The 27,860-nt window shown below is 40.0% G+C and overlaps 2 protein-coding genes across 4 annotated transcripts in view; both read left to right on the forward strand.

Annotated features, from left to right (window-relative positions):
* The first annotated feature begins 46 nt into the window (after window positions 1–46).
* Window positions 47–5,592, forward strand: ftcdnl1 (formiminotransferase cyclodeaminase N-terminal like 1). Its single transcript, XM_071918302.2, has 6 exons — window positions 47–184; window positions 1,613–1,731; window positions 2,260–2,355; window positions 2,804–2,959; window positions 4,243–4,431; window positions 4,968–5,592. The coding sequence occupies exons 2-6, from the start codon at window positions 1,617–1,619 to the stop codon at window positions 5,393–5,395; spliced, it is 984 nt and encodes a 327-aa protein (XP_071774403.2). The 5' UTR covers window positions 47–184; window positions 1,613–1,616; the 3' UTR covers window positions 5,396–5,592.
* Window positions 5,593–9,450: 3,858 nt separating this feature from the next.
* Window positions 9,451–27,860, forward strand: part of LOC139926539 (nck-associated protein 5-like) — a 68,478-nt gene continuing 50,068 nt past the window's right edge. For 2 of the 3 annotated variants that reach the window (XM_071918289.2, XM_078286109.1), the window contains exons 1-2: window positions 9,451–9,983; window positions 22,662–22,798. In XM_071918289.2, coding sequence (XP_071774390.2) covers window positions 22,770–22,798 — 29 coding nt within the window. In that variant the 5' untranslated portion in view covers window positions 9,451–9,983; window positions 22,662–22,769. The remainder of the gene's footprint in view (window positions 9,984–22,661; window positions 22,799–27,860) is intronic. The other variant, XM_078286108.1, reaches the window with a different exon arrangement.

Raw genomic sequence — 27,860 nt, forward strand, 5'->3', positions numbered from 1 at the left:
AGACTGGCAGCAGGTACTCTACAGTCAGTATTGTGTTGCTTTGTACTTACAGAGATCAGTGAATTGCGCATCTTCCTGCGCACCCTCGTAACTTTTGCATTTGGCCCCGTGGTAAAAGTCTCTGGTACAACAACAGAGAATGTACTGCACATGACTTTATGAACGTGCATTCCCTATAACGCAAGTATGACACACTTTATGGTTTGGTATTGTAGGTGCTAGTGCATGAATTTGATTTGCATGTCACGGATAAATGTAATGAGTTGGTTCTCTGTAAGCTGGACTTTGAGCATGTTTTGTAACGTGTCACTTTGACAGCAGACAGCGATGGGGGTCTTTAAGGAGAAACACTACACAGTTTAACAATTCCCAGGCCAAGTTGTATAAATTATTAAACACTTAAATTATTAAACACTCAGATACAGTCTAGACATATAGAGACTCCCTCATTTCCTGAAAGGAAAACTAGACTCTGAAATGGAATTTAGATTGCATTCTTTACTTTGAGTCTTGATCCAGATTTTGTCATTTGAAGAAGTCTCTCAGATCTACAGAGCAGAGAGCCACTGGAGGCACATGTTGTTATGCCATCTGGATATTTTCTGGAGCTGGTCTTCTCACAATAAGCTTTGCAGACTATTATTGTTACATTTTCTGGCCTATGTCCAATAAATATAGCTCATTTGGGTGTTTTTTTTTTTTTTTAAGGTAAAATAAGTATTCTATTGCTTCATTGCTCTGCTGGGACAGAGCAGCTCCACAAAGTGTCTCTAGATGGCATCATTTATTAGAGGCTTGGTTCACTGGTTTCTACTGTAGGATATGGGAGACAATTGTTCATATTCACAAACTTTGATCGAACTGTTGAAGTTCAAGCTGAAGATGAGTGGAATAACATGAATCTGTTTCAGGTTGGTTTGACCCTTTAATGTTGAAGTTCTTTCTTTCAGTCATTGAACACTGTAATACAGACTTAACAAAAGTAGATGCCCTTTATTATATCTATAAACAGTAGAACAATACTAGAGTCTTTGAGTGGACAATTGTGAACATCATATTGCAAATGATCAATTATGGATCTGAGAGGGCACTTTTGGCAAGATTGAACAAAATGTAAGGAAGCTGGTTTATTGAATATTGTTATACTGTCAAAAATGTTTTTTGTTTTTGTTTTGTTTTTTAGAAAAAAGCCAATGAAAAATGTTTGTCACACCCACTCAATTGGGTTTATGGTAGCCATTCATTTAGTAAAAAGTAAAAAAAAGTTAAATACATATTCTGCACACTGCCAATAATTAACTGGATAAAAATCTAGCCAAAATAATCAATTTAATAACACAAATGCATGGTGACAAACTTAAAGGTGCGAGTGCATCAACGAAAAACAAAAAGAAGAAGACATAAGGGCCTGAAGCAGCAGACGTTTCAGCTAATCGCTTTCATCGCTGCTCCTCCATCTTATTTTTGGCAGTGTGCGGTATATGTCTGACTTTTTTTTACTTCTGAAGTTTGTTCCAAAGATCTGCAACAACATGAGTCATCAGACATTCTCCTACATCTCAGCCATGTGTTCAAAGCAGCACACTGAGGCAGATTCTGTGCTGTGTTGCAGACAGATGGCCTCCGGTTCGTTGGGCCGTCGGCTGGTGGCCTGCCTCCTCAACGTGTCCGAGGCCCGCAGGAAAGACCTGGTGGAGAGCGTGGCCAGGGCCGCCGTATATGATGCTAGAGGCAAGTCTGAACTATAGGGCCAGGGCGATAAGTCAATATTATCGTTTATCGTCTGTCAGTGGAATCGTATCGTGATGATATGGTGATATTGTGATATCGTGACGCACACTTCTGCTGTCTAGATTCATGATGACGAGCAAGTTTTGTTTAAAAACTGACGAAATGAGGAATGGTAGGAATATTATTTGAATATTTCAGTTTTGTTTGACATCACACCTCACATTACCATTCGGTTCAATGGGATTATTTAACGTGATTTTGCATACGATAGCATAGATATAGAAAAAGATCCTTATCGTGATATTGATTTCAACTTATCAAATTATCTCAACTTTTATTGATCTTATTGATATAGGAAAAAAATCCATATGATTAGCGTGATATTGATTTCAACCATATCGCCCGGCCCCTACTATAGTCTGACCCTACAGCAGGTCAGTGACAATAGATAAGTGAGGGAGTCGATTGGAATTACAAACCTTGGAAACGTCGGTGCATCGTTTCCTCTCTATATTTACATCACATCAGGTGCGAGACGAGAGGAGACGACAGTGCTGAACATCTTCAACGACCAGGACTACAACCGCTCCGTCATCACCATCGTGGCCAGTATTGACTCTATCAGTAAGTCTAGAACAGAATGTTTTTGTGATACTCTTGTAAAAAATGTTTTAATGTAAATGCAAACAGTTCTAGCAGGAATACTTTGCTTGTTTAGAGATCAGATGAAAGGTTTATCTCCTTGAATGCAGATGTGACAGTTATCCATGATTTTATCTAATAACAATGCAGTGAAAGCCATCTGGTTTTACAGTCTGTATATCCTGCAGTCCCACTCAAAAGCAAATAAATCAGCTTATCCTTGCCAAATTTGCCAGATCTTTCACCTTTGTCCCATTCAGTACAATTTCCTTAAGAGTCAATCCATATTTTTGTTGAATGAATGCACTTGATGCAGAATTTTAACTGCAGTTAAGATGTAAAATGGACCGTTTTAGATGACTGACAGTTGTTGGGTTTTCCCCACGGCATGCTGGGACTTCGCTCTGACGGTGTGTTTGATGTGTTCCAGGGGAGGCGGTTCTGTCTGCATGTGAGAAAGCCTGTGGGCTGATCGACATGCGCAATCACACGGGCGTCCACCCATGTATGGGTGCTGTGGACCTGATACCCATCTACCCCCTGGGGGAGGAGGTGGCAGTGGAGGACTGCGCCAAGGAGGCTCGTGGTGAGATGCTGTGTGCGCGTGTGTGTGTGTGTGTGTGTGTGTGGTTACATTACATTACATTACATCACTTAGCGGACGCTTTTGTCCAAACCGACTTAAAATAAGTGCATTTTGTCAACAGTAGTCAAACCAACTGTATATCTTCATCCGCTAAGCCCTCAATAGGAACAAGTAGCATTTGTAGAATCAGAGTTTTTTTTAATTTTTTATTATTAATAGTAGAAACATGGCCCTGTAGGGTCAATTGATTTCAGAAGAGGTCAGAGGTCTGTATCTGTTTATTAGCTTTCAGCAAAGCTACTTTTCTTCCATGTTTTCTATTCTGTCCGGTGCCAACATGGTGTAACATCCATTACATTCACACAGGAATCGAGGTTGGGATGGAAAGAGGAGAGAGAACGTCCATTAGATTTGATATAGATATTTTCTTTGCAATAGGGAGCTGCAATCAATGTTGTGTCATTATGTATAATTTTCAGAATCCCATTCCTATGACGCAAATGTTTTTCAGAAAGTATCAAAAACAACCTACATCATTCAGATATAAATGAAACAGAAACTTGCAGTTTTTGTGTCAAAGTTGTGTTAAAGTTATTATACTGTGTTGACCAAGCCCATCATGTAGTGTCTATAGGGGTTTGTGCTAGCATGGCTGATCCTATTCATAGTATTCTGTTACATCACCACACGGCCATCTTGGTAGGAAAATAACAGGTGATTGTAATAAATTAACAGGTGTTTATAATCAAATGATAGCCACAGCCAATGAGCTGTGTGTATGGTAAAGCACCATATTGGTAGGAAATGCATGTGACATCATGGGAATACTATGAATTCCACTAGAAATGGCTAATGAAGTGATGTCGTCTTTGTCTCTCTGTGCTGTTGGTGGTAGTGTTACAGATTACCAGCTGACTCAGCATTCTTGTGTCTTCCACATCGTTGATCATGATGAGCAGTAACTCAGCATGAGGTGCTGCATGTCTGAAGTGTGCTCACTCAGAACATATGGTGTGGTGTGACTGTAGTATACTAATTAGCAAGCTCACTAATTGGCGCTGCCTTTGTGCACGAGGCTGTTATTCTGAGGTTGTGCATGCGTGTAATAAGTCGTCCATGTGCCGATCTCGCTGTCTCTCTGTCTGTCTGAAGTACACTCCTTCAGGTGTGTGTTGTCTCCTCACGCTCCTACTGCTCACATGTGTGTATGAAAGTGTGTGTGTGTGGCGTTCACTCCATGTGCTAGTTAGTTAACCCCTCCATGCTGCGTCGTTTGGGAGCAGCTGTGGCTGAGGGGCTGACGGAGCAGGTCCAGGGCTCCAGCGTCTTCCTGTTCGGCTGGGCGGACGCCCCCCTGCAGCGCGGCCTGGCCCAGAGGAGGAGGGACATGGGCTGGTTCAAGAAGACGCCAGACATGCAGCTCATCAGGCCGGACGTGGGGCCTCAGCCGCAGAAGCGATACGGCCTCACAGGTGAGACAGACCCGGCAGAAGGGGTTAAAGTACTAGACATGCTAGGAAAATGACTGAAAGGAAGGTTAGAGAGTGAAGGTGAAAATCTGTTTGCCGGATAAAATCAGGGAGAAAATCAGCACATGCGATGCAGGTGGTTTTGCCTTCATATTTACACTACCAGTCAAAAGTTTGGACACACCTGATTGAGTGTACTATGTTTTTCATTTTTCATAGTTTTGATGTCAACAAAGTTTGACTGTGCAGAATTATGTTTATTTCTGAGCCACAGATCTTTGGAATGGCATTGGCCTGCTGAAATGTAAACAATTTAAAAATGTCATGACAAAGTGCAGATAATATCATTTCAATGGATAGCTTGTGAAATTGTGATGGGCAATCTATCCCATTTGTGATTACTACAGCAAAATAAAATATAGCTAATATCGCGATTAATTATACTGCCCCACAATACGTATTGTCGCATTTCTGTATTGCGATATATTGAATTTCGATATATCGTCCCATCCCTACTCGACTCCCTTCGTGTCCCGCAGGCGTCGGGGCCAGTCCGTACGTAATGAACTGCAATGTCACCATCGACACCCGGGACATCGCCACGGGGCGCGACATCGCCGCGGCCATCAGGGAGTCGGCTCCGGGGGGCCTGCCGGGGGTGCAGGTGCTCGCTCTGCCGCACGAGGGCGCCGTGGAGATCGCCTGCAACGTGGAGAGCGTGAAGGGGAGCCGCGCGGCCGCGGGCGAGCCGTGGCCTTCTTTCAGCATCAGCGGTCAAACCTACTGTCACGCTCCAGCTTCTCTCATCACGGAGAGGGTGGCAGAGCTGGCGGGGCAGCGGGGGGTGGGCACCAAGGGCACCGCGCTGGTGGGGTTCACCCCCGCAGAGTGCAGGGGCCTGGCAGAGGGAGCGCTGTCCCGAGGGTGCGCAGAGTTCTGGAGGGAGCAGCGCAGGATCCACATGTGAAACCCAATCCCTACTAAAACCAACCAAACCTCAACTACAGAATATCATCTCTGATTTCATTTTGATTATTACAAGAATTAAAGTGTTTGAGTATAATGTCTCCTTGATTGTTTACAGCATTGAGAATGTGCTGATGATTCAGTCTACATCAGATATATTAACCTGTATAATGATAGTGTGCAATACATTTTACTGACCTTACACATGGTTTAATATTTCCTGACATCAAGAACATTAATCTTTCATGTCATTGTTGTAAAGATACGCTTAATTCATGCTTTAGATAGATCATGAATAACTTGATGTCCAATTTAAACACATTAATGACTATAACTACTGTAACTCATCTACCTGGACCATTTATTATCATGGGATCCTTCTAATCTGTACCATCTACAGTATTAGAGGAACTACAGTATCACTGTTATACTGAATCACTGAATTACAATAAGGTACAGTAAAGCTATACATCCACAATAATAGTGATTATAGTGAATAGTGAAAGTGATTCCCAGCCAAAGTGATGCTTAATTTGTTTATGATTATGCAACAAATCCAGTCTCTTACATAAAGCAGCTGTGCTTTCCTGTAACCTCTATCGAAATTATAATTTTTTTAGAGAGCAGTTTTGTCTAATAACCTTTTGAATATGATGATTGTATTTAATAAATAATTTATCCATCAAATGTATCTTTGTCCTGGTAATGCTTTCAGGGGCATTCGAGGTGAATTGAAGTAAATATTTTCACTTCCTCTGTAACACACCTGTCTGCCTAATCTGACAGATGTGGGAAAAGAGATTTGTTTTTGTGTTTCTGATATTATTCCACCACTTTCTGAGGCCAAAGCCATAAATCCTCAACATATCTGAACGTCCACCAGTGTGGAATCTGAGCCAGCGCTCTTTGTGTGATCATTTCCTGTTTGGAGTGAATAGGACACAGTGTTTACTGATGAGTCTCTACTGATGAGTCTTCCCATCATTTCCCATCATCGGCCTTACCCAGCATAGCTCTGTGGGAGAGTCACCATCTGTTTGTGAAAAGGCTATTTTTATCACAAATCATGGACAGAGTCTTCTTCTAGAGACGTTCAGCTGGCACCGTTTTGAGGAACATGTTATACTACAGTGAAACTGTTCATTTCAGCATGATAAATCACCTACTTGTGCGCTCTCTCTCTGGAGTTTATCGTTTCTCATAGCTATTATAACCATTTAGTTAAGTACGCTACCTGTCAAAAGTTTGGACACAACACATTTTTCTTTATTTTTACTATTTTTCCACATTTTAGAATAATAGTAAAGACATCAAAACTATGAAATAACACAAATGGAATTATGCAGTGACCAAAATAAGTAAAATCAAAACTATCTTATATTTTAGATTTAAAGTAGCCGCCCTTTACCTTGATGGAAAGGCAAAGGCTTTGGAAAGAAATTCATACATAGGATCAACTCCACTATTTATATTTGTCTAAGAAACAAATTTCAAGCATTTAAGCAGAAGCCTTTAGATCAAAATGGCTTTAAGAGAATGAAAAACAGTACATTCAATCAGGTGTGTCCAAACTTTTGACTGGTAGTGTATATTTTATGCTCATTAAATTCCCACTGCCATTCCTTGTATATGTGTAAATTTAGATGTCTGGATGCCCAGATAATGGCTTCTCGTAGCGTCTATACATACAGTGTATTCTTCGGTTCTGACGCACATTATTAACCGTTTGATGACATGCGGGGGAATTTGGCCAGAGGACAGGACAGTGGAACTGGGGCGAGATGATTCCACTCATTTCTTACATAAGGCCAATATAATGCATTGAAAAGCAGCACATTCATATAGTAAGGAGGTATGGATTCGAGAGCTGATAATAGCTCGGACAATATAGATGCGGCACAATGGCAGGGTCAGAGTGAGATTCGAAAATACAAAATAAAAGCCTTGTGATGATTTATTGGTGCCACATTTAAAAAAAAACAAACATTAAATTGGTGGTTCCAGATCAGATAACCGCCCAGTCTCTGTAGAGTGAGTGCTAATCTGTTAAGCTTTCTGACCGAGGCAGCATGAATCACGAAATATTCCAGAGAGATTTTGGGATGAGTTTGATATCTGAATTTACTATCGTTATAAGTTATGTAAGGTTGGCCTCTCAGGCACAGGGTGTGGAGTTTTGTGTGTGTGTGTGTGTGTGTGTGTGTGTGTGTGTGTGTGTCTCTTTAGATACGCTCGCTTCCTGTGTGCACATTCACCTCTTTGTATCTCGTCCAGCTGAGCCTCTTAGTCATACAGCCAACGCAGCCATGCAGCTTCATCCCATCAGTACATACAGTACTCTCTCTCTCTCTCTCTCTCTCTCTCTCACACACACACACACTCACTCTGTCTCTCTCTCTCTCTCTCACACACACACTCGCTCTCTTTCCTCTCTCTCTCTGCTGTCTCTTTCTCTCTTACGCATCTAAACACTCATGCATACACATTTATGCATGGTACACACTCACACACACACACACACACACACACACACAGCCTGCCAGGCTTGGGAGCATCAGGGCCTAATCTAGGTCACAGCATAAGCCCAGGGGTATCCTGGTCCCAACAAACACACACACACACACACACACACACACGTTTTAAAATTTGCAAACAAATTCTCACCATCTCCATCTTGCCCGACTACTTTTCCCTCAGCTAACAGTAAAAAAAAAAAAGCCTTTCCCTTTCATTTAGACAACAAACTGCATTTCTGCGACTATAAATAAAACCATCCAATTACATATTTCCCAAAAATGCCCCTCCCCCCCTTTCCTCCCTGTCTCCCTCTCCTTCCGGTCCTTTCACTCCCTCCCAATTAACCTCATTGGTTATTGAGTCTAGTGGCCCTAATGGTTGTCATAAGGCCATGATTTCCTTGATTAAGCGTCTCCAACGAGGATTCTTCCACTTTGGGATATTTTTAGAGCGTATCATGGAGTGAACAGCCTTCATAATAACAGCGGTGATATTTTCCCCACAAAAAGCCCCGGCTAAATCTCTCTTCTTCTATGCGATCTGCTTTGAATAACGACATGTATCTCTCCTCCTGAGGCATATTTCTTCAGTTCATGTGCATCCTTGCAGTAGTAGCAACATGGGATCCCTTTGATATGACTGAGCCTGACAGCGTATCATCCGGGAGGAGACCATGTGACGCGGCACAGAAATAGAGGAGCTTATTTCTTTACATCAGTCTCCAACCTTCTATAAATACTCCAAAGCTGCCTCTCCCTCGCTTTCCTTTCTCCCTCTCCTCTCTCTTTCCTTCTCTGTCTTCTCCCACTCTCTCCCTTTCTCTCTCTCTCTCTCTATTTCTTTTCCCTTTTTCCTTCTCTCTCTGCCACCACCCCCCCCCCCCCTTCCCTCTGTTTTCCCTGTGCTCCTGTCAAATAACGTAGAGAAAATGCGTCATCCGTTCACCCCCTCTTCTCTCTTCTCTTAAATCTTTTCTCCTTCACGGGAGGTGTTAGAAAGAGGCAGTGTTAAGCTGGAGCATAAACACACTCGTGCTGCATATCATTTCTTAAGCTGTAGGGTTTTTTTTTTTTCTCACTCCCTCCTGCGATTCAGCTGCAGGCTATTTAAACTGACAGTGATTTTATCATCCTTTGCGTCATCACATTATAGAAATCACCTCCTCCTTCCTTCATTACTAGCCCCACAGATTTCCACTAGTGATGGTTAATCACAGCGATTAAGCTCCTCTACGGTTGCTCGGGTGTTTCAAGGTTTTAAAAAAAAATGGGATAATTCATGAGGAAAAGAGGCCAAGCGTTATGGAAAGCAGCTGCTGGTCGCCGCCTCAGACGACGATGCGCCGCTGTGCCTAAATATGCGAGTGCAGCGGCATCCTCTCCATCCGTGCAGGAAGTAAACGTGCCACCTATGAAGTCAGCAGTCCCCAACCCCCACCCTGAAACACATGTTCAACATCCTCTGGGCACAGGCTGAGCACAGCACTGAGACACAGCTGAGAATTAGAGAGAGAGAGAGAGAGGGGGAGAGAGAGAGAGAGAGAGCAGTGAAGTGGAAGTATGAGTGAGCATCAGAGAAAGACAGAAATAGAGCGATAAAGCAGTGAGTTAGGCAGAGGGAGAGAGAGAGAGAGAGAGAGAGGAAGAGAGAGAGAGAGTGTTTCAGTGAGGCGGTGATGGTTGCTGTACACAAGGTTATATTGTTGTAGCTGAAAAGCTCATTTTTTCCCCTCCGTCGTTTGTGGATGTAACACCTCATGGATTTGCTTCCCTCTGACTCCTGGTGGAATTGCATCGTTGCATCTGGATCCCAGCAGCTGCAGATGGAGGGATGCGAGGATCTGCGCGGCCCTGCGACGGCCGCGGCGGCCGCCTCTTCTCCGTAAGGATGGCTCCAGCAGCACTGACCCAGATAGCGGAGTCCCGGCTCTCCGGTGTGATATTTTGCTCCTGTGTGGCGGCGATGCAGACGGGCCGTGCTCCTCACCTCAGCGCAGACCGCTCAGTGTGCTGCCGCTGCTGACATCTGTCTCCGTGGATACACACACACACACACACACAGCAACCGGCAGGGTAAGGTGCACGGCTCCAACGGGCACGCTCAAATGTCAGGCTGGTTGGTGTGTGTGTGTGTGTGTGAGAGTGTGTGTGCTGTGCTGTGTTTGTCAGGCTGTGTGAATACATTACATTTCACTACAGCCTTTACAGCTCAATTCTCCATTTTCCGCACACATGACCTCGTTTTCCAGTGCTTCTGTTTTTGTTTTGTTTTCTGGAAACATTCAATAACAAAAAGATACAGGATGAATTTTTGAGATCTCTTTTCACGTCCCTCCTAGACTCTCTGTAGTGTGGCTTTGATGGTGAACTGGTGCCATATTGTATGCATATACAATGCAGAATAACATGCATAATGTATGATCTGGGAGATATTATGGCAAGCAACAAGTAATTGTGCTTCCCTAAAGTACAGAGGAAAGTAGGCTATAGGATGGTGCAAACAGAGAAGACCTGGATAAATAATTCATTGAAGTCCTTTTGGTTTCTCTGAGCATTAAGTGTTTGGTCTGCTTGGAGGAAAGATGGACACGGTTTGTGTTTTTGGGCCAAAGCTATTTGTTCTATTATACTGGGAAAGATCAAGAACAGAAAAGCAATTTGATTTAACTGGATCCAATCTGAACCAATCCAATTCAGTACAGTCCAGTCAGCCACTACATGGTCTGGTAATTTCAGCTCAGTTCAGCTCAGTTCAATTCAATTAAGTGTCCTTAAGAGGAAATGTATTTTGCAGCCAGGGTCTATAAGACACATAACTGATGGCAGCATCAACTGATCACCACGTCTGACAAGTCTCAGCTGAGCAGAGAGGTCAGAGAGAAGTCAATAGGTCAGAAAAGAGCAAAACTCACTCATTTCATCTGGTAATTAGATGCAGGTCTTGTGAAAATCAGACATGGCGGCTGGATGCTGGTTTCAGTAGCTTAGCCTATAACAGCTCGGGTTTATGAAGTGTGACTAAACTTACGTAACTAGGAACCTGAGCGTGATGCCATTAGCTCTTCTTACTCTGCTCTCTTCAGCATTTCTCATGGTTGTTTTTGTTTACATCACACCTGGAGCATCTTTACTCCTCGTTACATAGTTTGACTGTTTAAACTCATCCTTCCTTCAACTTACCATTTCATATTTTACCTTTTTTTGTCTTGGACGCTGCTCTGTTAGCCAGGCCTCTTGAGAAAGACACTTCAATGATAACCTATAGTCTGATTGAATATAGGTTAAATAAATAAAAAACAAAAACCTTAGATTAACTTTTAGTGAAATAATTAGTTAATAATTATATTTTTTAGTTAAATAATTAACTATTTTAGAACAACTGCACTGTATTATTTATGATACTGTAAACTGGTGTGTAAATTCAGTCTGTGACTGCCAAGTAGTAAATCTACTAGTACTACTACTAATAGTAGTAGCAGTAGTAGTAGTAGATACTAAATGAGCACATGAAACCACACAAGTAATGTTTTAAAGCAACGTTTCTGTAGAATCACAACCAAGAGTATTTTTCAATATGATTTTGTTCCTTGTAGTTTACTATGTTATCCACATTGATTCTGACCTGGTGGCAGCCCGTCCCTGCTGCAGGTAATCTTGCTCATATGTATTGTCTCATTTTGTCTGTTTCACTATAAGGTGAACATTTATACAACATTTACAATTGAGGCAACTATTATTTCATGTTGCCTTCCCTAGTTATGTCATGACAAACAAACCAAGAGATACTAAACAATTCCTCTAGATTCAAATTGGCCAGCAGACCTGGATCGTCCAGAATTCCTTACTTGCTTGCCTACTTTCCTGTGATCTTCTGAACCTCCTGGCCTGCCGTCCTGTGTGGCAAACCCCACCTATCTGGTACAGTGAGTAACTTGGACAAGACGGGCCATAAAAAGCATTTCCAAAAACTATTAGGGCCAGATCTGCTGACCAGGTCCTTCTCCTTTTTTGCCCCCCCCTTTCCTTCCTACGCCTTCTACGCCGTCTTAGAAGGAAAAAAAAATTGAGGAGAGGCCTTCTCACTCGTCTTCGGCTCCCTCCTCTTGGTATTTTTTTCTTGAACTGGGACTAGCAAACATCCTGAGAAGAATGGAAATGAGGGGAAATGAAGGGAAACATGGGAGAAATGGTTCTGATGGGATTTGACTCTGTCAGCAGAGACACAAGTAGTGCCAGAATTGTTCCAGAACTGCCTGCAAGGGGAATACAACTGAGTTTTTGCAGTACAGTATGTTATTCTACAATCTTGGACAGCTAGTTTGTGTAGGTATAGTGGTAATAGTAGTAGTATTAGCAGTAGTACAGTGGTTGTAAAAGTCCCTCTCCATGCATTTGTCTTGCAACACAAAACTCTAATGTCTCACAACCAACTAGTTACCAGACCATTAATTGTACTGCAGCTTCTGACAGGCCCAAAAGAGAGCAAAACCTTGATTTTTCCTAAAAGTTTCCTCTTGGGGATTGAGCACAAGTGACGTAAACATGTAGTAAAAAGAGGAGCTACATTCATATTTTATTTACTGGCTTCATCTGTTGACCAATTGACCCTTTTCACAAACATGGCTGACATATTTCCGTTGTGTCTTAGCAGGGTATAGATCAGTTCTCATGCTAAGAAGCAACGTTCTGTTGTCTCCGACTCTGTCTGTGATCACTATTACCGTTGCTGTCATTGACATATCTTCCTGTTTCTGTTATCAGATGACTGCTCGACTATAAAAAAGTGATTTGATCGAGGGTCACAAAATGCTAACAGCACAGAAATTACCATTAGCCTTGGTTAGCCAGTTAGCATTTTGTGACCCTCGATCAAATCACTGACAATCTGACAACAGAAACCGAAAGATATGTCAATGACAACACATGTATTTTGTGTGGAAACACAAAATAAGTGATCACAGACTTTTTTAACAGCTTTTTAACATTGCTGACAATTGAGAGAGTGGCAACAGGGGAAGCGGCTGAACAGACAGCCAAGGCAAACGTCACTGCTGTGAATTAAAGTGAATAAAGGAAAGTGAATACTTGGCATTCTCCCTTATGACTGAAAATGACCAAGCAGAGTCTGACCTGTCACTTCGTTTTTGATGTCACACTGATGTAGCGCTCTTGTGACAATCAGTTTTTAAAGCTGTAAAATGTGACTGTGATGCTACTCAGATGCTTCTCTGGGTATAAGTGTATATTTCAGATTCAGCACTGAACACAAATAAACACTTTATGAGTCTATAAGGTGATTTCCATTTTCCCTATGGAGTAGCTCAAGGCTGATGACATCACAGTTTTGAGTCAAGAGTCTGTGTTTTCTAGCTGAGGGAAAGTTTGTTATTCGCCGCAGTCTTACCCCATTTTACCACTATAAACCACAGAGATTCACACTACTCCTACTCCATTCAACCTCGTTCACTCACCTCCCCATCGTACCACGGCTCTTCCCAGTGAATCATCTCATCCAATAGGAGAAGACATGTGAAAAGCATCATGGTAGCAACATGGCTGACCTGACCTCAATGCAGAAAGGCCTTTAGAGAGGATGTATAGTAGCTCAGGGCGAGGGGATAAGCATTGTCTGCGGCTGCATCCATTCCATGTTTGGTGCATTGAAGCAGACAGTCTAATGCATTCGATTGGGAGACTGGATGAGGGCTTTGTGCAGCCACACAAAAAGGGGGGCAGTGGTAGCCTAAAGGTTAGAGGAAGGTTTCGACGGGAAGGTCTCTGGTTTGAATCTCCATGCTGGTCAGGGAGACGAGGGTGAGAAGTGAGTAATGCTCTCCTCTCCCTCAAAAACTAGTGTAGCGATGCCCTTAAGCACCTCTTTTTTTTCTTGCTGATATATCAGGACAATACTGGCCTTTTGTTAAATATCAGATATCGGCCAGTCATGTGATGGAGGCTCCTCCCTGACCACAGCTACGGAAAAACACTCTTTGCACATTTTATTTATTCATTTAATTGTTTTTTTAATAATCTTTTTTGTAAATGAATTCTTTGTTTAAAGTTTAACAGTAGAGTTTCCCCTTCTGTTGAATAGATTTTGGGGGTCAGCCTGTTTTAAAGAGCTGTTAACCCTAAAATAATTTAATTAGTCTGGGTTTCAATGGAGAGTTTTAGTGTCACATGACGGTTAAAATGCTGTTTACGAGGCTTTTCCACCCTGACTAGAAGAAAATTCTGGGTGACTTGTAGTTTTATGTAATTTGTACACTGGATACTTTACTACTAAGTTTGTGGCATGAAAATGGTCAAATTTAAAGGCATTGAATATCGGCACAAAATATCAGTTATTGGTGACTTAAGTCTAAAACTATGGATATCAGTATTGCCCTTCAAAATCCCATATTGGTCGAACCCTTGTATAAATGTGAAGCAGAGTGAGGAAGAGCATGTGCTCTCAGCAGAACCTTTCCCTGGATGAATAAAGATTAAATCCCCCCAAAAACTGTGAAAAATAGCTCTACATCAAAGACAGAGTTTTGACTGCTCCATAAAAAGCCTTAGAGGGCTCAGATCAGAGACTGGGAACGACAGAATGGTAACAGCATGATAGTGAGTGAGGACTTTTGTAACATCAAGGAGGCACAAAAAATAGCTGCGCGCTAAAGATAGCACATCTGAGGACTATTTCTGGAGTGAAAGGAGAGGAAGATGCTGCTTACAATGCCCATGTTTACTGGATAAATTAAACACTACTCAGATATCGACCTGAAATAAGTGGGTGGGGGTTGAATGAAGGTGTAAGTGAATTAGTTAGTTAGTTAGTTAGTTAGTTAGTTAGTTAGTTAGTTAGTTAGTGAGCTAGTGAGCTAGTGAGTTAGTTGGTTGAAAGTCAATATTCCAGTAAAATGATCAACATGATCTAAAAACATGACAAAGAGTTTTGACCTTGATTCTTGAACTTAAGTGAATCTGGTCAGCATCTTCTGCCGCTTAAACCCCACTGGTGAAAATAGAAACTGATCTCAGTAGATTATCTGGCCTTTTTAGACATTTTAGCACTTCTCCATTACTCACATTACAAGGGATGTAAGTTATTTGTTATGGACCCTGTGGCTTTGACCCTTGATCCCCTGATAAGTGGTTGTTCATTGGTGATCTAGGAGAATCAGAATCAGAGTTAATGGCCAAGTATCCTTTTGAGCAATGTTATGTCGATTTACAATTTAAAAAACGTCTAAATCATTACAGATGTCTAACCTAAAATTTGGCTCCATAGGGTTTAAAATTGAAAGTTTACATCTACATCTTATATAGACTGCGTCTTCTGGGGTAAATGACTAAAAATAAACCATTATCTCAGACTTTTTTGGTGCATATTTTTGATATTTACAGCTGTTTATGCATTGTTTGAATATGTAATAATGTATTTACTGCTTGGTCTAAAACGTGGTTATACATAGCAAAAAAAGGTTATATATACGGCTATATGAGAGCTAAAGCAGAGATGTGATGTTGAAATTAGGTCTAGTGTTCAGTGGGAAGTTTGCACACACAAGGAATTGGACTTTGTGTTGCTTGGTGGTCACATTAAACATAAAAAACAACATGAAAGTATATAAAAAAGTAGTATTTAAAATTAAGAAATTGGTCTCTTTTTGAGGTAGTATACAAAGAAAATAATAGCCTATATAAGTAGTACTGTATATTAGAAGTAGAAATTTAAGAAATAGGTGTCTATATCTATACAGCATGAACATGGTTCTCTGTTGAAACCTGACTGATTGCATTGATTGGAAACTTTGGAAGTCAGTAATAGAAAAAAATAAACAGAAATATATAAGGGTTGTTTATGGGAGTTTGTGTTTACTTCTACTGTAGTGCTGAATGTAAGTCGCTTTGGATCCGAGCCATGAGCTAAACGTCTAAACATGTAAATGTACCTACAAATCCCTTTTAAGGATTCATTTCCCGCACAAGTCATTTTCCCAGTGTGAGTTTTACGGCGAAGTCAAAAGATTGACTCGCCGGTATTCAGCAGGATGTGATTTGGCGGATAAGTATGTGTTCATTAGATGCCCAGGGGGGGCCAAGTCTCAGCGAGGTCCTGTCCCAATTCATTCCAACATCTACGCCAGAGGCTGAACTGCTGCCTTGATTATACCAATTTACCCTCCCACCCACCCAAGAGGAAGACATTTAATTACACTGTTTATACCGCAGTGCTTTCCACCAAGTAAACACACGCTAGCTATTGTTGTCAGCCAATCTTATGGACAACATATCTTCAGAATCAGAGTCATTTTAATTGAGAAGTACAATAAATGTTGAGGAGTTTGTCTTGGTGACACTGGTGTAAAGAAATATTGACTGCTGACAGTTTTATAGTACATATGGACACAAGGACTACAGGATCTGACATATAGTACAGTGCAAGACATGTAATGCATAGTAAAGTATCTATACTTCCTCAGCATACATATATTCAACATTCAGTATTCATAAATTCCCAATATAAACCAAATTCTGCACAACACCCTGTTATTTCAGGGTATGTGGGCCTTTGAACTGCAGAGTCAGCATCACATGAACAGAACATATGGAGTATGAATGCAGAGTTTATAGTGATGAGGCTCCCTTGATGTTGCTCTGAAAAAATAGCTTGGAGGGAAAACTTCTCAGCCAATCATATTGCTTGGTTATTATTATATTATTCAAGTCTTCTATAATGGTTCAAAGCTCTTTTGTCTCCCTGCGCTGGTCGTAGTTGAGGCTTCGTGACGGTGTGATCAGTTGATTTTTTATTAAATAATGTCATCAGTACTGAGTTTATCAAATTTATTTTTACATTGGGATATAGGTTTACAGACACAAATTTTCCAATTAATAGTTTGCCATGAGAAAGTATTTCAGCCTTTTCAAATAACATAATTCCTGTTCTTTGGAAGCGCTGTTTTACAAATCAAATTATGTTTTTGGTCAAATCTGCCAAATACAAACTACAAAGTACACAAAAGTAGTTAAATTTGCAATTGAAAACCTAAAAACTTTCCATTTCTTGTATGTTGCCCTCACAACTTTCACCAATAAGTGAATAATTCATCTTGAAAATGTAATTTATCACCTAACAAAGGAACATCAGCTCTCTTACAGTCTTAGAATCAGAGTAAGGAATGGATTACATGTAATGGGATTACAGTAATCAGATTGCCGAAATGGTAATTTTGTGACAATCAGATTACAGCTACTTTGGTTAAGTGCTTAAAGGTTTACTCACAACATGTTTGGAGGGAAAACAGATTTGGTTTATGAGATTATAGCCATCAACACAATTTTACATACTTACATGTTTCAGTGTATAAAGCAGAATAAAGTGTTTAGCTTCACACTCTGTGGTTTTCTGGAGGCAAAGTAACCGAAAAGTAATCAAACTACGTTAATGAGTTTGAGTATTCCAGTAGATGACATATCTGTAATGGATTACGCTTCCCCACTCCCAATCAAAACACAATACGTCCATTTTGCTAAAAAAAAAAACGTTTACCTGAAATTCACGATTCAATATGTCTAAAATATAGAAGATCCAGTCTGTAAAAATATTAGCATTTTGTCAACTAATGGCTTAAGATACATTGTATCCTTTAAAAAGTAATATACTGTAATTTGTTTTAATTTTGTGTAATCAAACATTTTGTGAGAGCAGGAATAACTTTTTCATACAGTATAGTGTATATCTCTTTTTGGAATGAAACTTTTAATTTCACTCCTGAGTTGAAATGCAGTGAATTGTAGCTTAGTGAACACCAAACTGATCATGAATCTGTTACTAGTTTTGTTGGAGATAGAGTCAGATTTATCTTGTGGATAAAACTAGACTTGCAGTGTGCTGTGATCATGTTTATGTGTATTTATAGATGATGATGTCTCTATTTTCTGATATTTCTAGCCTTTTATATCGAGCGCAAATGTGTACATTTCATTTTCTGAAGGACACATAGAGAAGTAAATTCAAGTCAAGTTTATTTGTATAACACTTAAGTTACAGTTACAGTCAGAAAAAGTTGATCTACTGAAACAATGTCATAAGAGTTTCATTCTAAAATGAGGTATCCACTATTTGAAAGTGACACCTATCCTTACAAAATGATCTATAGCACAAAATTTCCAACAACTAAAGGGTAATCTTTTATTACAAAATGCTCTACAACTATTTGGGAAAAGGTAGAATCCATCAGTCAATATTTCACAATCACAGATGACTCTATCCTCAAAAGCATAACCATTTTGTAGGGAAAAGCCTCAAGATGACTCATAACTTTTAAAGTAGCATGTAATGCGCTTTACTTTCACGCCAGCAATTATTTTGTAAGAGTATGCATCATCAGTGGTTTTGATGTCACTATTCAATTTATGGTACTTTTCAAAGGAGATTAGGCAACATAAATCCTTAGTTGACAAAGTAGAAACGCTTTTATAGACTGGATCATTTATGTTTAAGATATATGTTGAGTCAGGTAATGTTTTCCTGCCTAAATAGATGCTTTGGAAAAGAAGTTCACATATAACCCAGGCTGCCCTCTGGTTTAGCAGATTAAGCCAAATACCAGCTAGTCGTGCTGTAATCTGGCTCATAGCCTACAGTGCATGTTATCCCTTTTCCCCTCTGCTGTTGATCCTCTCCCTCTCCTTTTGATATTGTCCCACAGAGCTGCAATGCCATGGAAATAATCTCAAAAAAGAACAGACATGAATACAAGGAGGCAGGTAATAAATAGGCTACAGGTAATTCATAACTGCTGAAGATGAGTCAAGAGCTCCATCTGCAGGCCAGCTACTGAGAAACATTCATATTGTCACACAAGACTGTCAGATGTCAAACCTTGTATCTTAAAAAAGACAACTTGTAAATGTAGAAAATGCGGAAGAGGATAAGGGCCACATGTGAATAATGTATTTAGGTTTTTAGAATAAAGTCAGAATTCTGAGTTCTGACTTTAAATTCAGAGTTCTGACTTTATTCTCAGAATTCTGACTTTGAACCCAGAATTCTGACTATTCTCAGAATCTCAGAATTCTGACTATTCTCAAAATTTGAGATTCATCTTAGAACTCAAATAATTTTTTGCACATGGCCCTAATCCTCTTCCACAAGAAAAGCAGCAGATTTATAACCATGCATTTTTTTAAATGCATTTTAGAAATTTAATTACTTCGGCTGTAAGGACCATGGAAACCTTCAGTTCAAGTACATCCATGAAAAACACACACACACAAAAAAAATGCAGTTGCAAGGTTTTTCCATGACAGCAGCCCTGTACTATAAAGCATCTCTTTTTCTCATAGGGCAAGTATTCTGTGTGCAGGAGAGTGAAGCTTATGGAAAAAGTCTGATTTTTAGCATCTCTGATTAAAACAGAGGGAAAGCAACGTCATTCACATTTATCAGATCCATTAAAATCAGTGATCAGTTACAATCTGGTGGAACATGTTTTGTCAAAATCCATGTTACTCTTTTAGAAAACTATTTTAAATGTGATGTTTATAGTATCTCTACAAACAAGTGCCTCACTCTGGTAGTAATCTGCACACACCACTAGATGGGAGTGGTGACTCAAATTTGAGTCTTGCCAAGTCTCTCAACTTTATATTATCCAAAATAACACCCTGAAGAGCTGGAAATATTTGGGGATTTTTTATCTTTCAGAAAGCATAGCAGGGCAGAAAGGCAAGGCAGAAATTGGTTCCAAGTGTATCAATTTATTTTAGACCACCGTTTCTATTTTGTGTGCTGTGCTTGGATGTTTGAGTTGTTTTGTCCTTGACTTTGCATCTAAAGAACGAAAATATTCACCACATATTTATCAGTTCACACATAGACCAGGAATTATTGCAGCACTCTCATCACCAAGCTGCTTCATTTAATTTGGATTTCACACTTTGGAAATGAAGGACTGAAAAAGGAGAAGCAGGACCAAACCGTTCTACCATCTTAAAATTATATTAAAAAAGTTTGTCATTGAATTTCCTTAAATATAGAGGATCCAGTCTGTAAGAGTATTATGATTTTGCCAATCCATGACTTACAGTAACTTACTTATTATCCTCTAACAGGTACTACAATTTGTTTTACTTTTGAACAATTCATAATTTTGTAACAGCAGGTGTCATTGTATTAAAGCTATTAAAGTATTACAGTTATAATGAAACTGAGACTTTTCTCTTATATCACATTTTAATTAAAAAAAAAAAAAGATATTGTTGCTGGATGCCAACACAATTTTTCATCTTAAAACGAGTTTCTAAATCTGATCTGTTGGTGCTTGAGATACATCCCTTGAATGTTAATTGAATGACTTTTTTAATTACACTGAAGTCTCAATCACAAGTGAGAAAACAAGGGGAGATACTGCCATGCGTGGGCGTCTTCTCCATGAGATAATTGGAAGATGAAGAATAAAAGAACTAAAGTTCAGCAGTTGGATAAACTTCATGTCGTATGGGATGAAGTTAAATGGGAATGTGAGCCAGGCTTGACTCTCTGGAAAGCGTTCTGCTAATAAACACTTGACCTGTTTTAACACAGAAATAATATGACATCGTGGCATTTCAACCAAGCTCATTTTAGAGAAATATTTACACACGTCTTCAGCAAAATCACCATACTGAAAACACCTCCACTGATCTGTAAAGTTGTGAGAGTATCTAGTCAGAGTGTTGGTCTCTGCTGCTACACTGCACTTCACTTTTGTTCTTGGACTTGATGTCTAAAATATTTCACAACAAATAGAAAACGTTCAAAAGAAAGTTGGTACTCCAACTTGAGTAAAATTTATCTGAAGTAGTGTCACTTCAGATAAATTTTACTCAAGTTGGAGTACCAACTTTCTTTTGAATGTTTTCTATTTGTTTCCCTTCTGATATGTCTTACTATTCTTCTTATTTTGCCTCACTGTACTGTAAACTCTGTTTCAGGACAAGTGCTGTATAAATTAATCTTTATTATCATTAGCCTATTATTATTAGTAGCAGTAGTTGTAGCAGTAATAGTAGTAGTAGTAACAGCAGCAGAAGTAGCAGTAGCAGTGGTAGTACTACTAGTAGTAGTAGAAGTAGTAGCAGTAGTAGCAGCAGTAGTAGTAGTAGTAGCAGTAGTAGTAGTAATAGTAGTAGTAGTAGTAGTAGTAGCAGCAAGTATAGCAGTAGTAGTGGTAGTAGTAGAAGCAGCAGTTGTAGTAATAGTAGTTTAGCAGTAGCAGTAGTAGTAGTAGTAGTAGTAGCAGTAGTAGTAGTAGCAGTACTTGTAGTTTAGTAGTAGTAGTAGTACTGTAGCAGCAGCAGTAGAAAATTACTCAAGTAAAAGTAAACGAGTGACTCACTTAAACTAATTAAAATATTAAGTCACTTTTGAACAAAAATCATATGTATATTCCAAAATTGTTCCTTCAATAAATTAACTAATTATCCATTTTGAAATTGTCTTTGCTGTCAGTTTGATGTGTGATCATCATTAGCCCTGTGTTTGGCAATGACCCATTTTTAATAAAATCAAGATAGATGATATCAGATAAGGAAGGTGAAGTGCAGAATGACTGTGGTTTCAAAAAACTCAACCACTGTGGGAGTCAAAAAGCAGCGTTACTAGTAACTAGAGTATGTGTAATTAGTTACCACCTTCACCTGCATAATTCCACAGGTTTTGCTGCATTGCTCCTGTAGCGATGATAATAGCAGTTCTGCATGGTAGACTATGCTGATGTGGCGTGATGGGTATGGTGAGTCACAGGGAACCAACCCTGAGACTGGAGGCTAGTACCAGTGGGCTACAAAACAAGCCCAGACTGATTATTTCTGAAATAGATTGGGACCCATTATGAGTCATTTTATTGGCGCTCCAATTAGCCTCTCCATATCTCTCTATAGGCTAATACTAAAAAAAGGACTGACCTTTTCTTCATGAAAATTCCCATTAAGTTGATGTAAAGCTAGGCTTTCACAAGCACAGAGCTAATTATCAGGAGAGGTGAATATTCTTCACTATATTAACTTTAGGTTCATCAGGGTGGCTGAGTGCAGTCTTACAGCTAATATTGACAGCTGAGACAGATGCCAGTGTGTTTTTCTGATGCAAGATAACTGTCATCTGAGCACATGAGATAAACCTACTGACAGCAAAGGAGCATGAACAGACCACAGCAATGTTAAATCTCTTTTGAATATGCTGCACAGCTTTTTTAGAGCTTAGTAATATCCAGACAGGTAAACACCCCAAGGATAAGCCACAAGGTAATAACTTTATTATAATTTTAATCACACCTGAACTTTTGCCACCATAACAGTGCTGGGGCATCTTTGATTTTTTTTTTTAGATATACAGGTATTTGGTCCCAAAATGACAGTTTACCCCAAGGCCCTGTTTAAATGTCAGGAGTAGGGAGGTAGTCTAACTCACGACCTGTCAGCTGTGGGGAAAACACCGATGTCGACGCTAATTCAAAACTACAGTGTTGTGAGGTGGAGGGAGGGAGGGGAGGAGAGGAGAGGGGAGGGGAGGGGAGGAGAGGAGAGGGAGGCTGTGCACTGTTTATGCTCTTTTCCAAACAACTAAACTTGCTGACAAATTGTCCTCTTATCCGTCCAGGGGAAGAGAGAGAGAGAAAAAAAAAAGTGAGCAGATGTATGTTTGAAATCTTCTATGGGATTATGATATGCAAGATTAACAGCAAACTGCGGTGTTTACTCCTCTCTCCCCTGCAGCTACGCCAGCAAGACTGATCCATAATAATAATCCCCAGCCGGAGAACAAACAACATCTGGGCGTGGAGAGAAGGGAGAGGACGAAGTCTCAGCAGGAGGGGGCGGCAGATGGTGACACTGCAGCAGCACTTCTCCAGGTAGCAGCTCCACCACACAGCAACCACCTAGTCTGTAGCAGCTCCTTTTTCTGTGTTTTAATGTGTCAAAGGTCATCTAGTAAGTGATAATTAAGTAATAATCTGCAACATTTTCATATAATACAAGTTTGTTTTGATACTCTTTATTGCCAATTGATAGAACACAATAGTGATTCAACCTATAGATTGCTTTCAGGTGACTTAACAGACTCTCTTGCGACCATAGTGGAGGTTCACAGTTCTTGGGAAATAGTGGTTATGAACAGTTGATTGCATTTCTGAACGTTCAACAAATTTACTGAACAAACTGAGTTAATTTCTGAGTTTTTTCTGACTGGGAATTGATCGTTCAGCCTGTGAGAGTGAAGGTTTCATTTTCAGCAAAAGTTTTTCTGATTTCACCATGACCAAAACCTTAAGCCTAACCTTAACCAAAGTTGTTTTAGCTGCCTAACATTAATCCTGACTTTAACCCTAACCTGAAGTTCTGATAAAAAACATGACGTAGAGACCAAGGCTTGGCTGAAAAAGTTTGATGTTTTTTCAACGTCTTTGCTAATGCTTCTGTGATGTAATAAAGTCTTTTGCCTTTTGATACTTTAAAGAGGAGTTGCCTTGGTCTCTACTTGTTTCTACATGTTTCTTATCAGAGTTTTTTGCCCAAAGACAAAAGAGCACTGTCTCAAACTACAGAACCCACCAGCAGCACTCCTATATGCGTACTTAACTGAAGTTGCCTCTACACTAGCTAACCTTTTCATGTGACAAATGGCATGTCCAATTCGCACTATTAGTTCACGCTCATTTCATGAAATTTTGTGAGACTGTGTTGTCCTCAACTCACTCAGTCCATCACTACCTGCACTGTAGGCCTACTATCAGCTTGCCATGGGGTAATTTCCATTGGAGCAAAAATGAGGCCTGTTTATGTTTTGCATGTTTCAGAAAGTTTCCCCTCTGTCACATTATGTTCTGGTCGATAAGAAGCTAGTGCCAACAACTCAATGACAAACCTCTCAACCCAGCAGCAAACACGATGCATAGCCTACATCCATCAAAGGCCTCACACCAAATGCGATGAGTCGATTGACTTTACAGCGACATCCAACAATTTCATTAACTTGAGAGCCCGGCGCACACAGAGGCTGTCTCTAAAAACTGTCCCTACACAGTTTTATTGGAGTAGCCCTCTCTAAAACTTGATATGAAGTGTCAACCCTCTGCGGCGAGAGACTCCTGCGTCCGCCGTCTTATTGATCGCCCATCTCAGCGTGCGATAAGGGGAAATAATAACCGAGCATTATGTCCAGCCAACTGTTAGGCTGCTGACGGCCCCTCATGCTCCGACTTCGATCCCATCTGCATATGCTCAGCGAGGTGTGAGATTAGGCCCCGATGATTGGGTCTGTAAGTTAATTTGCCCCCGCCGAGCCGAAGACGAGATGCTTGAGATGCTGCCGAATATTTAGGGGAATTAGAAAAGGAGTTTTTTTTTTTTTTCCTGCCAGTTAGCACACTTGGAGGAAAGAGGGGAAAGTGATGTGCCAATCAGCTGTAGAGTTCGCCTTCTAATTTAGTGAAGCTCAAACACGACTATGACTTGCTAGAAATCTATGCGCTCATGGTACTTTGGGTAAAAGTGTTAAAATTGGAATATTTTGAGGTCCATCTAATCTTGTTAAATATACACTACCAGTCAAAAGTTTGGACACACCTGATTGAATGTACTGTGTTTTCATTCTCTTAAAGCCATTTTGATCTAAAGGCTTATGCTTAAATGCTTGAAATTTGTTTCTTAGACAAATATAAATAGTGAAGTTGATCCTATGTATGAATTTCTTTCCAAAGCCTTTGCCTTTCCATCAAGACAAAGGGCGGCTACTTTAAAGAATCTAAAATATAATATAGTTTTGATTTGTTTAACACTTTTTTTGGTCACTGCATAATTCCATTTGTGTTATTTCATAGTTTTGATGTCTTTACTGTTAATCTAAGATGTGGAAAATAGTAAAAATAAAGAAAAATGTGTTGTGTCCAAACCTTTGACTGGTAGTGTGCAATGAAGGGATTTAACAGACATAACACTTTCCAGAGAATAGGAATGTAAATATGGTTTCTTCTAGTTTTTGACCTTTACTAGCATCGCAACAACATGCAACTTTTATGTTGAAAGTAAAGTGTATGATGTTCCCACATAGAAAATATGTGTCTAAATGAATGACACCGATTCAAAGCGAGACGTTAAACGCTTTCAACTTTTATTCTATTTTTTTTTTTACCTAGAGGAAAAGAATGCCACGTTTGGATCTGTGTGAAGCGCTGTAGCGTTTCCTGTGAAATGAAACAATGAGAGAAACGGCATATCAATTAAAAAGAATTTGAAGTTGAATTAATGAGCTCAGGGCCAGACGCCGGCTGTCAGAGGGAAGCCAGACTCAAAAGCTGCGAACAGTGGATGAATTTGTGTACTTTAGACATGTGGTACGTCTCACCCAAGGCAGTCTAATTAAGGAAAACCACTGATTGTCAATGTTCTGATGAAATACTGAAATGCTGGTGATGTGTGCCTTCAACCACTCTAATGTCTTTTGAATCTGGAAAACATGCATGGAGCGTTGTACATCTCAGCTCTGCGGGTTTTGGCCTCTGAGAGACTTTAAGTAAGAGATGGGGGTGAAACTCTGGAGGATCGTTTCTGCCTCATATTTTATTTATAATAAAACTATATGAGTTAAAACTTAGAAAACGACCACCAACTTTGTAGATTCTGTTGTCCAGATGAACAGGTTCGGGTAGTTTCTTTTTGATATTGCATTGGCCCATTACTGCTTTTTATCCACACACACAAAACAACCTGATATGAAATCTCTACTGAGCGCGCTCAGTTGGCACATAGGGACCACTGCTGCTGCTTTTGAGATAACGTTTAACTTTTTTTGTCTTGCCCGTTTTTCTTAATCTGGATAGTTTTTCATGAATGTAAAATGAAGGTTCTTTTTTTCTGGTTTACTCCTTTTTTTCACATAAACGCATCAATTTTTTCATGACAGGATGAGAGAAGAAAAAAATGAAACCACGTCATTTAGTATTTATGCATATTTATTAAGACTTAAATGACTTTTGAATTTGTTTACATACTGTATATTGTATCTGTTCAACGTCTGATCATTGAATTAGTAGACAACTTTAACATGGGTAATGTAAAGTTTACTTCACTAGTTTTTGTATTATGTGTCTCCAGTTGAATGAAACTGAATACTAAACAGTGATGGACACAATATGATCACTGCAAAGTGCAGCAGAGGGGAGCAGCCATCACAGGTGAAAGCAAAAAGATGAGAATTTAAGGAATAAAAAGCCGAGGCATTTTTTATGTGTGAAAGTAAAAGCCTTTATTGCTACCATTACTACATATAGCTGTGCAGAGCGCAATAAAGGCATTTTAATGTTTTCACCTAAAAGGTGCTTTAGCTTTGTCTTCTTTAAAACCCTTACCTCCATTCAGCACTGTTTCTTAAATTTGAAAAAATAGTTATTGAAACATAAAGCAAGGACACACACTCTTCTCTCTTACCTTGAGGAGGTAAGGACTGTTGTAGTGTAAATGAAGATATGTAAGCGTTATGAAGGCTTTTAGCACAATATTTTGCAGCTTTAACACTGGCTTGACTGTAACTGCAATCATCATTACTCACTTATTTTACAACTTTGGTTTAATGTTATGAATGCGGCTGATCCAGTCGCTGCAGAAAGCCTCTCCACAGTTTAAGTGGCTCATCTCTGCATTTATAGAAATGCCTGCAACAACTTGCCACCCACCTCAAATACTGTGAAGAATAGTAACCCTGTGCTTCCTGCCTTATACCCCGTGAAAAACAGTGCTTCTCTGTAAGGCTCTGGTATCCAGATACACCTCAATGCGTTAGTGTGCAGTAATGAAAACCCTTGAGAGCAGAAGCGCAGGGTTTTGTGCGGCGAGGTGCTTCCCCACTCGGCCTGCGCCTGGGATTAGTTCGGCTTGTCATCGAAGCGGTGAAAGGGGTCACGTTTACTGGCTGTCGGTGAAACTAGGCCATCCATTCACACATTGTTGTGTGTGATGAGTCGAGGTCGGGCTTTGAAAAGTGTAGCCTGTGGCAAAATGTCACGGAGCAGCAGCAGCCCCTCTGGTGAGAAAGGTGGGGCCGCTTTTGTCTCCGGCTTCAGTGAAGGAGAAGTCGTTTCCACAGAAGACAAGCATGGTCACTGAAGACATGGCTTTCACATACTGTACACACACGCTCGAGTGCACATGTGTGTCCACAATACATGTACAACACACATACAACATACAGTATGTATACAATATAGGGTTTGGCTGATATGGATTTGAAGGCTGATACCAATATTTTTAGATTGAAGCTGACGATAGACAGTATTTTGTACTGATATTCAACATCTTTAAAAAAAAAATTTGCCCCCAAAATTCCCCCAAAAGTATTCAGCATTTCCCTGAGAATTGTATTATTCTTGGCAGGATGAGAAAAGCTTCTGAAACAGAATTTAGACCATAAGACACAAAAAAAATAGATAGATATCCTATAGATAACCAACGTAATATTGATCAATTATACAATAAATACTGTATGTAATCAAACAAACTGCATCATATCCATCATATCAGAGGTGGACAACACAGAGACTGGCCAATATCAGCCTCACACACACACACACACACACACACGAGTCCAGAGTGAAGTTTTCTCTTTTCAAACTAGTATGAAAAAGCATGCAGTAGAAACTCAAACTCCGTCCACAGTGACTGGCCAGATATCCGTCTGTCCTCTTGCTGCTGAGTGCCAAACAGACTTATTTTACATTATTCAAAGCTATATTTCACTTTGGTACCACATTTTCATCTATGAAACATGCAATATGGTATGACTGTGGGCTGTAAACCTCTGACATTAGTTGCCCCTGTTGGATACACGTTCACTTTTTCTGCCGCTCTTCATCCATAATTGAAAACAGACAATCTGTAACTCAGGAGGAAAACTATGGAGCAAAAAGTAGAGTTCATCAA

The sequence above is a fragment of the Centroberyx gerrardi genome, chromosome 10 (genome assembly GCF_048128805.1).
Source record: "Centroberyx gerrardi isolate f3 chromosome 10, fCenGer3.hap1.cur.20231027, whole genome shotgun sequence".
NCBI classification, from domain to species: domain Eukaryota; kingdom Metazoa; phylum Chordata; class Actinopteri; order Beryciformes; family Berycidae; genus Centroberyx; species Centroberyx gerrardi.

Bases quoted from the DNA above. Each gene is read 5' to 3' on its own strand.
- ftcdnl1 (XM_071918302.2), top strand. From the start codon at position 1,617: ATGGCCTCCGGTTCGTTGGGCCGTCGGCTGGTGGCCTGCCTCCTCAAC. The intron at 2,356-2,803 runs GTAAGTCTAGAA...GATGTGTTCCAG, and splicing joins GGCCAGTATTGACTCTATCA to GGGAGGCGGTTCTGTCTGCA. The intron at 2,960-4,242 runs GTGAGATGCTGT...GTTTGGGAGCAG, and splicing joins CTGCGCCAAGGAGGCTCGTG to CTGTGGCTGAGGGGCTGACG.